The sequence below is a fragment of the Danio rerio genome, chromosome 20, assembly GCF_052040795.2.
Source record: "Danio rerio strain M-AB ecotype USA chromosome 20, GRCz13ab, whole genome shotgun sequence".
In the NCBI taxonomy this organism is placed as follows: domain Eukaryota; kingdom Metazoa; phylum Chordata; class Actinopteri; order Cypriniformes; family Danionidae; genus Danio; species Danio rerio.
The window spans coordinates 47,017,501-47,032,500 of NC_141040.1; the positions used below are offsets into that span (position 1 = coordinate 47,017,501).

A 15,000-nucleotide genomic window follows, 5' to 3' on the forward strand; every position below is an offset into this window, starting at 1 on the left:
TCAACAACATAAAAAAAACATCAAAATCTGCTTTAAGACGTTCAGTTTTACATTAACTGAACATTACAGCTTGAACAAAAGATATAATTGATTCACATAGGCTAACACATATGAATTAAAGTGCACACTAATATATTTCTCTTGGATAATTTAAAGAGAATAGTAAACAGTCGAGTTTCGATCATTTTTCGTGACTAACTGCATAAACAAGATAAACAATATTTTATTAATCCAAAACGATTAGTTTTTATTTACACATAATCACAGAATTAATACTTTTGGATAAGTATACGCCTGTACAATGATTTTTTTCAACATCCACGGTACTTTATAATGTTAAATCAGGAAAAAACACGTTTTGCCATGTTAATTAATGGATTCGTCTACAGAAACTTTCTTTAACGCAAAGTAAGCATACACACAAATTCGTTTCATGTTTCTTTAAAATAATTAAAATAGTTTTCAGTTACTACACACGTTACAATCTAACATTGTGTAAAAGGAAAAGGAACTTTCAGACGTGTTTGTAACTGTTAGCGTTAGCATACATTAGCTCCAGTCGTGTTTCTTAAAGCAAGTTACATTTCGTATCAAACTGTTTTAAAGTACTAAACGCTGTTACAACCAAACACCGTGGAAATGTTTTAAGCTCTAAATTCGCTAATTATACAGAACACAAGCAGTAAAAAGCTTACCTTTCTGACCGGACTCCACGTGAGATTTTTTAAAAACCAAACCTTTTCTTCTTGTGATCTTCGTGCCATGGTGGTTGACAATCAGCTTTTTGGAGCATTACCGCCACCGTCTGGATTGGAGTTTGGATCAGGAATTTAGTAACGCATGTGTTTATTATGAAACCAACTTCTGCTTAAAAAAAACAGTCAGCACAGGAGCGTGCTATCTCAAAAATAAGCAAATTTTACATAGTTTTTCTCTAGATGACATGTATAATCTATTTATAAATAATATTGTTTTGTTTGCGTCTAAACATTGCGACCATCCACACTATTCTTTTTTTTTTTTTTTTTTTTTTTGCTATCGTACCATGAATATTTTCTCAAATTATCATTAAACGTGGAGCTAACAGATTACTAGATAAAATAAGAACTTAATCAGTTGCCATCAGCCGAGTCCTTGCCAGAAGCGGCCAGGACTCTACAGACAGACTCGGGCCGGATATGGTTGACCGGAATCGGGCCAGTGCTTTACAGCCGCATCACAACCGCATGTGCGCGAGCGAGCTGCGGCCCGCACTCGGCCCGGATAACACTCGCCGATGCCGAGTCGGAGCCGGAGGCGCCGGAGGGCAGCCGAGCTCGGGCCGATTACTGCCTGCTATCTGGGTTGTCTGTATTTTTTTACAGAATTTTCCAGTTTTTTTCATTATACAGGGAAATACCTGTTGTTTTACACATCTGTTCTGTAATAAAAAATTCTAACATTAAATTTTCAGTTATTGCTTGTAATTTGGTATTACGTTATTTTTTTAAAGGAAAGATTTGTATGTATTTTTAGAGAGTAACTCATATTTCTACGTTAATATTTAGATTATTCCTGTAAAAATAGGAAAATAAAAATTCAGTCAAATAATTAGAGAAGGGGGAGACTGCAGACTTGGATCCAGACAGATCTACGGCCCAGGCAGTTTTACACCCCTGTTGTTCCTGATGCGTCCAGTAGAGAGAGTACAGTACAGTATAAGCCTCCAGAGCTTTATCACACCCAACCAAACGCGACACGATGAAGAGGTATGTTAAATACGTGTTTAAAACATTAGCAAACATGAAACCTAAACATTTTTTATTAGATTATGGTCGATATGAGTGTATGTCAACACAAACAAATTGGTGTAATATAACAGCAATGTGTTAGTTTGACTAAATTTTAGCAAACTATGTGCAGGCAGGCTAGCTACATGTTCTACATCAACAAAAAAAAGTAAAAGAACATTAACCTACATAAGAAAGTGTGTTATGTAGGCTAATTTTCATTGACTTTTTTGTCTCAGCAAGGGAGTAATTATTATATATTTAATAACTAATTTAAAGATATATATTTTCTCATAGATTAGACAATACACTTGCGTGGTCTGGGTAGTCAGCCAAATCTACACTACATTATTCCTCCATATTTGCCTTTCTTAAATATTGAAATAAATCTAAACAGATCTGAAAATTTAATTTTATTCAAAATTTTAAAATTGCATTGCATTCAATTACATTTGATATAATGCAATCCTGTTCTAGTTTAAACAATTAAACGATCATATATCTATAAATGCATAGAGAAAGTCAAAAATTATAAATGGTCTACTTATTTGTGTTCATTTAGCTATACAGTACATTTTATATATTGGCAATGAAGTTTGCACTGTACATGCATTCATAATGTTTATCACTTATTGTTTCATAATATTTATTGTAACAATTTGTTACAAAGAAAATAATTATATATGCTAAATATGGGAAAGTCAGGGTCACAATTTGTAGCTGCAAATAACAAAACATTTCAAATATAATGACTTTTGTTATACCTCAAGTTATAATTCTTAAATCATAAATCAAATAAAAAAACTATTTTGATATGTTTCGCATAGGTCCAGGTAATATGTAAAATGGCATGAATTTTTTTTTCTTTTTCCATTCCTTACTGTTTCTGAGAATTTTTAGATATTTGGACTAGAAACAAGTCTGAGACTCTTAAGTAAGAAAATAATTTTTGCAGAGTACTTATACATAACTTTTTTTTTTTTGATGCAAGGATTCAGCTTCATTTAAAGAAAACTGCCAATCTCTAGTGATATTGTTGTCAATAAATCAATGTTAAAAAAATCTAATGTTGTCTGGGTTTTTGTTTGTCAGGTAGCTAAATGGTCCTTTGAATTTTAGAAAGAAGTAAATTGTTCGTCTAAATGTTCAGCAGCTGTCTGGTAGTCAATATCACTGCATTCTTATCAAAGCACATCATTACTCCATATTACACTGTATTGTTTGGTTATAATTTTGTTATTTTCAAAATGCAACTTTATATATAAACAATAGAACAAAATGCATCTCTCTATATGAATATGTATAACTAGGCTACAATTAACCATTACACTTTCCAATTATTTGTGTTTTTAATTTTTCTTATTAAATGAATCTAAATTAATTTGCAAGTGGGCTTTTGCATATCTGAAATTGTTTGGTGAGTGTATCAATTCTGCATATTATCAAGTGAGTTTATAACTCACTTTGGTATACATTAACTTAGCTTTCATATTTAGTTTTTAAAAAATGTTAATAAAAGAAAAAAATACACACACACATATATATATATATATATATATATATATATATATATATATATATATATATATATATATATATATATATATATATATATATATATATTTCTGTGTCGTTCCCAGTCTAGGTCCATATATTATCAGGAGAGAGACTCCTGATAATATCAGGGCTGATAGTGGAAAAAATTCCTGAGCCTGAACTTTTTTTCCTTGCCCCTGAGGTGAGTAGGGGTGGGGGTACTATGTATGCAACACACTTTTAACACATAAATTGTGTTAAATACATGCTATCTACTGACATGTATTGTACCAATGAAGATCTAAAGTGTCACGACAAATAAATGTAAAAATGATGTAGACCTGCATATACATGCCAATGTCAGTGACACATCATGCCAGTAATTCAAATCAATTCAGCTTTATTTGTATAGCGCTTTTACAATGTAGATTGTGTCAAAGCAGCTTCACATAAATGGTCATAGTAACTGGAACAGTGTAGTTCAGGTTTTAGTGTTTAAGTTCAGTTCAGTTTAGCTCAGTTCAGTGTGATTTAATCATTACTGAGAGTTCAAACACTGAAGAGCAAATTCATCGATGCGTAGCTCTACCAATCCTGAACCATGCGAGGCAGTGGCGACAGCGGAGAGGGAAAAAAAAACTTCACCTGATGGGAGTGAAGAAAAAAAACCTTGAGAGAACCAGACTCAGTTGGGCACGACCATTTTAATTTTTCCGCTGGCCAAAAGTCTTGTGCAGAGCTTCAGTCACCATGGTGGAGGCAGTAATGTCAATGACACATCATGCCAGTGTCAGTGACACATGCCAGTAATGTCAGTGACACATGCCAGTGTCAGTGATCTTGTGACATGTGCCAGTAGGTGTCAGTATAAGCACGTTATAAGCACATTAATCTTATAAGTCTCTTTGCTTTAATATTTAAAAATCATTAGGCAAATGAAACCTGTTATCTTACATGCATATATGTTATGAGTTTTCAACATGCATTTTATTATAACTTTTTAAAGGATATTATTTAAAATACCTTAAAATGAAAATAAGTTAAATAATAAAATAAATGAATGAATTAAAAACATAGAGAAGTCCATATTGTAGGGAACAAAGGAACTGCCAGGATGCAATAATATACAGTACATAAATCAGTCTTACCTGACCGATCTCTGTTACCTGGCGATTCTAGTTCCTGTCAGTCGGGTTTGTCCGCTTTTGTATCCTCTGCTCTGGTCATCTTTCGTTGCCAGGACACCTTTGAATAAATGCCCGCCATATGAGCTGCTGCGGCTGACTACCAAAGGATTTAGATCAGATATGGTTTCGGTCGGAAGTTAACGAGAATTATTTATTATTTACAAGAAACAAAACATGGTGTAAAACGTATTTAACATTTTACAAATAACTTATATTAATAATTGTTATTATTTTTATTTTTATTTGAATTTTACAACATACTAATAGTTTTTACAATTGATGTTAAGTACAATTTTTTTGCAATACGGACGTCTCTTTTTTTCTCTCCATCAGGAGAACAATCAGAAAATAATAAACATGAAAACACTGCCATCTGCTGGAGATCTAAATACACCTTAAAACAAAATACCAGGCTGTTACAATCGACAGCACTTCACACGGCTGTCTTATTGAATTAGTTTAAATCATTTTGCCACAAATTATAGAACCCTGGTGTGAATTTTCTAAACTTTAAACCCAAAATACACAACCAGTGCCAAAATTGCTAAATTTTTACAAAACTCTTTTTTTTTTTCAAGTGCTTGTATACAACACACACCAATTCAGACACTGTGTTTACTGAACAAATTAATCATCAAATTGATTCCATTTCAAAATGCAACTCACATATTGCATTTGAAATAACTTGCGTATTTATTTAATTAACATGATGTAAGATGAACTCATACAGGTACTCAAAATGATAAATAACTGTTGCGTTGCTCTTGATGCATGGCTTTATGGAAACTGAAGTACAATATTACATGGTAGATGATGAAAGTTTCAGGACAGATCAAATGACACCATTTACCACAGAAGATGACCCAACTGGACAACATTATCTATAGATTTCATCCTTATTCCATATATATGGTTCCTTGTAGCACTTACAGACAGTGCTTTCATATTTTTCGTTACTGTATGCAAGAAAGTCCAATCATAGCTGACCAACGTCAGGCCAGGATTCCCATTGACAAGGTTCTTTCCAGGATGTTTGACTTATGAAAACCCCACTGTGATGAGGAGAATCTGTGGCCAAATCAAGACCAGACTGATGAAAACACAGATCCCAAATAGAAATCTGATATATAGAAATATATGCAAACTACATACGTGGCATACTAGTTCATATAGATTTCACACATATAACATATGCACTCACCGGCCTACTGTTAGTTAACTCAAATTTCTAATCAGCCAATCCCATGGCAGCAACTCAATGCATTTAGGTATGTAGACAAGGTCAAGACGATCTGCTAAAGTTCAAACTGAACATCAGAATGGGGAAGAAAGGTGATTTAAGGGACCTTGAATGTGGCATGATTGTTGAGCCAGACAGGCTAGACTGAGTATTTCAGAAACTGCTGATCTACTGTGATTTTCCTGCACAACCATCTTTAGGGTTTACAATGAATGGTCTGAAAAAGAGAAAAGATCCAGTGAGCGGCAGTTCTGTGGGTGCAAGTGCCTTGTTGATGCCAGAGGTCAGAGGAGAATGGTCAGACTGGTTTAAGCTGATAGAAAGACAACAGTAACTCAATTAACTACTCGTTACAACTGATGTATGGAGAAGAGCAGCTCTGAACACACAACATGCCCAGCCTTGAGGCAGATGGACTACAGCAGCAGAAGACCACACCAGGTGCCACTCCTGTCAGCTAAGAACAGGAAACTGAGGCTACAATTCACACAGGCTCACCAAAATTGGACAATAGAAGATTGGAGAAATGTTGCCTGGTCTGATGAGTCTCTGCTGCAACATTCGGATGGTAGGGTCAGAATTTGGCATCAACAACATGAAAGCATGGATCCATCCTGCCTCGTATCAACAGTTCAGGCTGGTGGTGGTAGTGTAATGGTGTGGGGGATATTTTCTTGCCACACTTTGGGCCCATTAGTACCAATTGAGCATTGTATCAACACCACAGCCTACCTGAGTATTGCTGCTCACCATGTCTATCACCTTTATGACCACAGTGTCTTCATCTTCTGATGACTACTTCAAGCAGGATAATGTGCCATGTCATCTCAGACTGACAATGACAATGAGTTCACTGTATTCAAATGGTCTCCACACTCACCAGATCTCAATCCAATAGAGCACCTTTGGGATGTGATGGAATAGGAGATTCGCATCATGGATGTGCAGCTGACAAAACTGCTGCAACTGTGTGATGCTATAGTGTCAATATGGACCAGAATCTCTGAGGAATACTTTCTGTGCCTTGTTGAATCTACGGCAAAAAGGATTAAGGCAGTTCTGAAGTCAAAAACGGGATTCAATCTTGTATTAGTAAGGTGTACCTAATAAAATGGCCGGAGGGTGTATGTCATGTCAAAAAATTGCCATTTTTTTTAACAGTTAGAATTACAAATATGTACATATGTTAAGTAAATATTTCACCTACAAGTTATATAGGTGTCCATATATAGCTATGTATGAACACACACATGTATACATGATATGTTTGAAAAAATGTACACAGTGATTTTTGCAATATTTTGACAAATACAGCATTTTATATACAGTATGTAAGATCCTGATGTAGTTTGCATATGTTGCTACATGTATATATTGTGCCATATATCAGCTTTCTTTATGGGGACGTGTAGTGATAACACTGGTTAACTATACTATTGTTGAATGTAAACCTACATAATGATTGAATGAATAAAACTTTGGTTGAGTGATACCACTGTCTGTACTGTTCCCTCTACACTTATGTATAAACCATTATGAGACCTGTATCATATATTTTAAACAGCAATATTTAATAATTGTAAATTATAGTTTATTGAAATAAGTGTATCTTGTTTATGGGTGACCTAAATTTTGTTCTTGTAGAACTTGTAAGATAAAAGGATTATGTAAACGAATGATCCTGCAAATGCAAGGCTTGTCTAAAGAAAGGAACGCAACATGCAAAGTTTTAAACACTGGAGAGCCTGTTAAAAGTAGTGACTATTTTGAGTTGAAAATTGGCATCAGAGTTCTGAAATTTGTGGCAAAAGAATTGAAAAACAAAAACTGTAATCAAATCAGTGATATTGGAAGGAGAGCAGCTACTAACCTCTCGGAATTGTTTAGCTACGTCATGATGCAGCACGTCAGCTCAAGAGAGAGCGCGAGATCAAAACAAATGTGAGATTGTATAGTTTTGAATATCTCAGTGTGGATATGCATCGATATTTTTGACACAAAGTGCTTTGGACACACGTTTAAATTCTGTAATTTGCACTTTGCACGAACTTCACTACTAAAACTACCTGTTATTTGTTCATTTCTGTGCGTCGTTCACAGAGAGTGAACTTAATTACTTCAGTTCCTTTACCTGGTCCTCCATAATAGATGCCTGCTGCACTTGTTCCTCCATCAGGGTCGCCTCCTCCACCTGGTCATGAATAATGATCACCTGCAGCACTTATCCCTCCATCAGGGTCGCCTCTTCCACCTGGTCCTCCATAATGGCAATAAAATAAAATAAAACTAGATTAAAGATACATCTCTTTGCATTAGCATGCACATAAAACCCAAATGCTGTTAAAATGCAAATCCTCTAAAGCAGGGGTTCCCAAAATTTTCAGCCCGCGACCCCCAAAATGACAATGTCAGTGACTCGTGACCCCCAATATTCTCTGAGGTGGTGGTTATAAATACAGAAACCTTGTATGCAATGACGCACACACACCAATAGACCCAAGTCTATTCTTTGTTTTTTTATGTATGTCAGTGCTGTAAATGGGCTAGAAAGTTTAACCTGGTGTTACAAAATCTGCTGCATCTGACAGTATTGCTGTGTCTTTAGTATAATGTAATTACCCGAGAAGTTGCAATCCAATAGAACTAGTAGTATATATATATATATATATATATATATATATTTTAGTTTATATTAACTATAAACGACTATTTTTTTCCTCTTCAGTAGGTTATTGATAAAATACAGTAAGTCTTAAGGTTTAATACAAATTAATTGATTTTTGAAAATCACCAGGCAACCACCCTTCATTGTCCCGTGACCCCTTGGGGGGTCCCGACCCCCACTTTGAGAACCTCTCCTCTAAAGGATTGTTATGCTGCATTTAGGGCAACTGGAGCCAGGAACACTTCCTAAAAGACATTATAATTTGAACGGCATCTGCACTTACTGTATGTTAGTCTTTTTTTTTTATTAATCCCAAGGTTTCTAAAATCCTGAGCCAGGCCGTATCCTGAGCAGCTGCTGTGGTGGTCATGGAGGAGTGGAGAGCATGAGACTGATTCCTGTAAGACTCCAGTGACAGACGAGTCCTCGCATTGATCCTGAAGGGCCAGCCTGTACACCAGCTGGTGACCACTCCCACCTTCAGCTTCTCCACGATGGACGTCTAGCGTTCTCCAGCCTCAGGCGCCTAAACTGCAGCTCTGCACAAGACGTTTGGTCATAGGAGAAATGGTCGTGCCCAAGGTCACCTCCTCCACCTGCTCCTTAAATGGTCACCTGCTGCATTTGGCTCTCCATCATAGTCGCCTCCTCCACCTGCTCCTTCATAAAGGTAAACATCAAGACAAACATCAAGACAAGATGTTAACTATACACTCAAAAAATGTGCTTGTTTAAACTACTTGTTGCAAATTAGTTTATTACTTACTTTTTAATGTTTAATTCGCTTAAATTTGTAAAAAGAAAAAAACAATTAAGTAAACTTAAAGGAGTTGTGTGGAACCCAGTGTCTTTTACAGTGACTTTAAAAATATCACGCATGCATCTCACCTTCACAAAAGTGTTGAGAAAATGAGCCAATCTTCTGAAGGTAGTCTTGGGCATAAGTGGAAAGTGTGCACCGAGGGGTCAATATTTCACATTTGTGTTCTTTGTTCTTAGTCTCCTTGCTGAGAAGCAGAACAGGCTAGTACTCAACGGCGAGGAGTTTCTTAACCTGCAATGACAAGATTGGGTATTTAATGTTTAAAGCAACAGAAAAGCAAAAAAGAAAAAATATGTGTATATTATTAATTATTGACAACATTCAGTCAAGCATCTCTGATGACCGCATACCAATTACAGTTTTTCTCAGTCGCGTTGGTCCATGTCTCAGATCAGAATTGAAATTCTCGAAACTACCTGTTCAACCTCCACATCATCGTGTCACTTGTGCACATCAGAAAAGCAGCTTCTGACTCCTTTGAACAAATTGCAAATGCTTTTGCAAAACCATGCAAATGATTATATGCAATTCTCTGATGTTTACTACAATATCAGCTGCTTATGTCATGTTGATCAAAATTATTATTTTTATTAATTTATTATTTTGGTTTCTGTTGAATTAATCCACCCCCACAACATTTCATCGTTTGTTCATTGCATAAGTCTTTACATCCAAGTTGTCATATGTTGTCATAATGCATTTATCTATACATTTCCATTAGACTTTTCTTTCTAAATCTGTCTACAGCAGGGGTCACCAACATGGTGCCCGCGGGCACCAGGTAGCCCGCGAGGATCACATGTGTTGCCTGCAGGCCTGTTCTAAAAATAGCTCACCATAGCGCCACTTACCAGTAAGCTTCATCTAATATAGAAGTAATCATTTAAAAATGTAAATATTTGCAGAGATATATAAAAATAAAGTGTTGCACATTGATACATTAAATACAGGGTATTTCCCACCCTGTTAAATCATTGCTGATAACTTTTGTGAGAATCATTAACATGATCAGTGTCTTCACATGGATGAATATCATTAATTATTACCAAAAACATAAAGTATAACTAAAAGTAAATTGAGCAAATTTGTGATTTGAGAGGTGTTTATCAAACTGGTAGCCCTCCACATTATCGGTACCCAAGAAGTAGCTCTCAGTTTCATAAAGGTTGGTGACCCCTGGTCTACAGTTTGTACATTTTCCCAGGTTAATCTTGACTTTTTCTAATGAAATGGCATCTGAGATTGTCCTACTGTATGTTCACATTTCTACTTTTGTTTTTTGTTTTTTTGTGCTATGCGGTGCTGCATTTGTCTTTCTGTATCACAATGACATGATCTGTCAACAAATTACAGTACAAACTGCAAACAAAAATATTGCAATCGTTTACACCAGGAGACCCCTCCAGAGCAGGGGCGCAACTACACATTTACTGAGGGGTATGCGGGTTCAAATTTTGTGTGATCCCTCTTATTTTATATTAATTAATTAATAATAAATGAAGACAAATTTTCAGATTAAACTTATAACTTTTGACATTATGTATGATTTGACAGTTTATTTTGATAAAAATAAAAACAAATCTAAACAGTTACATCTACATGAACACTTTAGGCTGTGGGACTGCATGTTATTGTGTTAAATGATTTTGAATTCAACAATAACAATATTATATTCGTTTAAAATGCAAATTTTTTTTTTTTTTAACAAAACATATTTATTTATTTTTATTATTTGAAACTTTTAATAAGGATAATTTTAAAAATAGTTTTGGCACAACGGCGCCCACCCATGTGTGGCGCCCCTATGCGCCGCATATACTGCATAACCCCTTGTTGCGCCACTGCTCCAGAGTACAATGTTTTATGGACAACAAGACTAAATGATCTGACTGTCTTATCCGTACACAATGACACAAGGACTTGTCTTTATGATGGCACTGACACATTCATTGACACAGAAATTTAGTTTTGAGAGATGAACTAAGGATTCAAGAGACTGGCTTATGCAGATAATCCATGGTGTTTTGCTATTTGTATGTATTGTTTTGAGAAATGAACTTCCTGTTTTGCTCATTTCAATTTTGATCTGAGAAACCTACTAAAGTGACTAAGAAAAACTGCAATATCATACAGGATGTTTAACTTTGTGGTAAAATTAGGAAATAAGAAAGGCTGATACAACACAAACAACTCTTCTACATTGAAAAAACTAAACAAAAGGATGAAACCATGAGGGCCTCTAAACATTAGCTCAGGATTAGCTCAAATATTGGCAAAACTGTGTGACTACTGTACAACTGGACAGTGACAATCTACAGATTAACTCAAAATAAAGGCAGAACCTACTGATTATACAGCCAAAAGGGTAACACAGTATTAATGTAGACGGGTGGCACGGTGGCTCAGTGGATAGCACTATCACCTTACAGCAAGAAGGTCACTGGTTCGAGTCCCAGCTGGACGAGTTGGCATTTCTGATAGAGCTTGAGAAATACTGCAAAGAGGATTGGGCAAAAATTCCTAAAGACAGGTGTGCCAAGCTTGTGGCATTATCTTAAAAAAGACTTGAGGCTGTAATCGCTGCCGAAGGTGCATCAACAAAGTTTTGAGCAAAGGCTGTGAATACTTATGCACGTGTGATTTTTCAGGATTTAAAATTTTCAATAAATTAACAACAATTACAAAAAAAATATTTTTTACATTGTCATTATGGGGTATTATGTTTAGAATTTTGAGGAAATAAATGAATTTAATCCATTTAAGAATGAGGCTGTAACAAAAAAATGTAGAAAAAGTGAGACGCTAAGATTTTCCGGATGCACTGTGCATTCAATGTTTGACTTTTTTTTCTGAAAAAAAAAAAAAAAAAAAAAACAGTTTTAAAAAGTACATACTATAACAACTGCTTCATCTTTGGATGCATTGTTGTGGCTCTTCTTTCAACCGACCACCCATTCCTCCTGCTTCCAACTGCTGAAGCTTTTTTCTTCACAGGCTGCTTCCTTTTACAATGTGAATTGATTTTTGACAGACAAGTAGTCAGATAGAGAGAGAGAAAGAGATAGAGAGAGAGAGATAGAGAGAGAGAGAGAGAGAGAGAGAGAGAGAGAGAGAGAGTAAAGTTAACAAAATAAAGACAACAGATATTATGATTTAGAGACACATAACAGAGACAGTAACATATATGGACAAGAGTTTTGAAAATGATAGATAGATAGATAGATAGATAGATAGATAGATAGATAGATAGATAGATAGATAGATAGATAGATAGATAGATAGATAGATAGATAGATAGATAGATAGATAGATAGATAGATAGATAGTTGTTGGCTCTAAAAAGTGCCTATAGGTTGGCTAAATGTGTGTGTTGTGACAGGAGACTTCTTGGAGAAAATCTGCAGGGAGAACAGAATATTACTAAGACTATTAATATTAATAAGACTATTATTATTACATGTTAAAAGGTTTTTGCTGGTGGTAAAGGTGAATGGATGGACTTTTAAAGCAATATTAGTATGACATGGCGCCATTTTATTAATTTCAGCATTAAATTTAAGTTACCATACTTTTGTATTTGCAGAGTATATGGAGTTTGATAAGGCAGATCTAGTTATTTAAATTGATATACACTATGATATGTCATGTTCAATAAGTATACACGCGCTTATGTTACATCACAGCGGCCATATCTTACATTTGAATTAAAGTTACGAAATAAACGCTAAGACAAAGCTTGTAAATGTGTTTAAAACGACCCTGATAAAAAAAACGAATCAAGTTCACCAAATGACCAGTATTGATTCGTCAAACAGGAAATATTTACGAGTCAAAGATTTCATGAAAAAAATCCGTTTATTTTACTCCAAAAACACCCGTGAAGGACTAAAACAACCGCTAAAACTAGTGTATTTTTCAACTCGGAGAAAATTAAAGATACACAGCGCAAAACTGACCAATCACGTATCAGTTGGCTGGGAAACGCTGGAACACATTCGAATTCTCACGAGAGACACCTCTTACATTCCTCATTTCGCCATTACTCTTACTTGACAAGTGTTTAGTTGAGTTGTACAAAGTTTGCTTTGAATAATTTGCTTTTCTTGTATCGTCAATTGATAGCGTACGATTTATTAAGGCTTACTCTGACAAACGAGCTTTACGTACAGTAAATTTCAGTATTTATTGTAGGTTTATTTAACATTTCTCATATTTAAGTGTACGGAAATTAACCCCTCATGTTATTTACCGTACTCGGAGTAGTTGCTCTCTTCCTGAGAGAAAGAAACATCAGTTCCACCGTCTCAGGTCAAGATGAAAGCTTCGACCGTCAAGAAGGATTGGTCACAGAACCCCCTGTGGCCAACAGTGATGGTAAATAATGTTTTGTGTTATAATTACATGTTGCTCATTTTGTATACTGGAGTCTGTGTAGGGCTCTACACTTATTTGACTTTACTGTAAATATTTACAAAAGTGAATAAGGGTTTTGGTAATAATATAGGCCTAATGAAAACTAAACACATGTGGTGTCAAACATTCGTCACACAAACGTGTCTAATATGGTGCCAACAATAATATAAAATAATAGCTTTAGTTTTTCGTCTAGTTCAGATATCAATCCCCCACCCCCAGCAGATTATTTAGCTTGTTTTAAGGAAAACTCAGTTCAATTTGACATATTTCTGAACACAAGAGAATATTTTTACTTGTCAAGAAAACGCTGCTTGATTTAGTTTTTCTCAATGCAAACTGCAAAAACCTAGTTGATTACCTGCAAAAGCGTGTCTTTTGCTCAAAATGAATAGCTCATTCTTCAAAAGCAAGAATTCGTGTCAATGAATGTGTCAGTGTCATCAAGGTGAAAAGTCCTGACACCATTGTTTATGAACAAGATAGTCAAATGGCTTGTCATATTTTCATTAGGACAGTTTACTCTATACATTTATTTCAATGCAAAAAAAAGGTCAGATTTTGGTGACACTTCCTGAAAATCTCATTTATTCACAGCATTGTGCAAAAGAATAACACCCTTATTTACAACAAACATACACTTCCTTTGGGTAAAGCTGTGCACAACTTTAAACAATAGTGCAGAACATATTTAAACTGAACCTACAACATACACAGGTCTGTAAATCATTCATCAAATTGTTCAATTTAGAAGACATTTTCAGGAAAAATAAGGATTTAAAGATTTTTATAAAATTAGTTTGACAGATTTTGACAACTAATTCAACATTTTTGTATGTCATGACTCAAGTAATGAAATGAGGACTATTAGTTTGTTGGAAGTAATGAGAAACTGCTACTGTGATGTGCACAAATGACAAATTGTTTAGAGCAGTGGTTCTCAAACTTTTTTCACCAAGTACCACCTTAAAAAAAAATTCTCTCCAAGTACCACCATAATGAGCAGTATTGAAATACAGTAGCATAGTAGGCCCAGTGAAGTAGCTACAGCTCTGCACAGTTCAGAAATGTGACAGATTAATTCCTATAATTAAAATTTTTTTTAGAATTATCTGCCACTTTAAACATTATAAATACTTTGAACATTAACACTGTACTGTGCTTATATGTAAAAAATAAAATAAAATATTAATAATAAAATGTCAACGTTTAAATTGAAATCTGCTTTTAAAAGTTAAAAATGTAAGGCTACTGTTCTTAAAAAGTAAAAAAAAAAAAAAACTCCTGTACTTAAATGTAAAGTATTAACATATAGTAGTCTATTCATCAAAACCTGGAGATGTTGCTTAGACCTCATAAATATAGAC

General features: G+C 34.9%; 2 protein-coding genes and 1 long non-coding RNA gene across 4 annotated transcripts in view; 2 read left to right on the forward strand and 1 right to left on the reverse strand.

Moving 5' to 3' along the window:
• The window catches only part of ttll2 (tubulin tyrosine ligase-like family, member 2), a 56,774-nt gene extending 43,293 nt beyond the window's left edge, over positions 1-13,481 (reverse strand). For both annotated transcript variants that reach the window (XR_015945594.1, XM_087297906.1), the window contains exons 1-3: positions 12,115-13,481; positions 9,286-9,451; positions 8,681-9,057 (exon numbers count right to left, since the gene is read on the reverse strand). The gene's annotated coding sequence lies outside the window, so the exon portion shown is untranslated. The remainder of the gene's footprint in view (positions 1-8,680; positions 9,058-9,285; positions 9,452-12,114) is intronic.
• The window catches only part of LOC147839443 (uncharacterized), an 837,962-nt gene that overhangs the window by 463,641 nt on the left and 359,321 nt on the right, over positions 1-15,000 (forward strand). The window lies entirely within an intron of this gene.
• pimr113 (Pim proto-oncogene, serine/threonine kinase, related 113) overlaps positions 13,207-15,000 on the forward strand; it is a 6,608-nt gene continuing 4,814 nt past the window's right edge. The window contains exon 1 of the mRNA XM_087298774.1: positions 13,207-13,594. Coding sequence (XP_087154900.1) covers positions 13,459-13,594 — 136 coding nt within the window. The 5' untranslated portion in view covers positions 13,207-13,458. The remainder of the gene's footprint in view (positions 13,595-15,000) is intronic.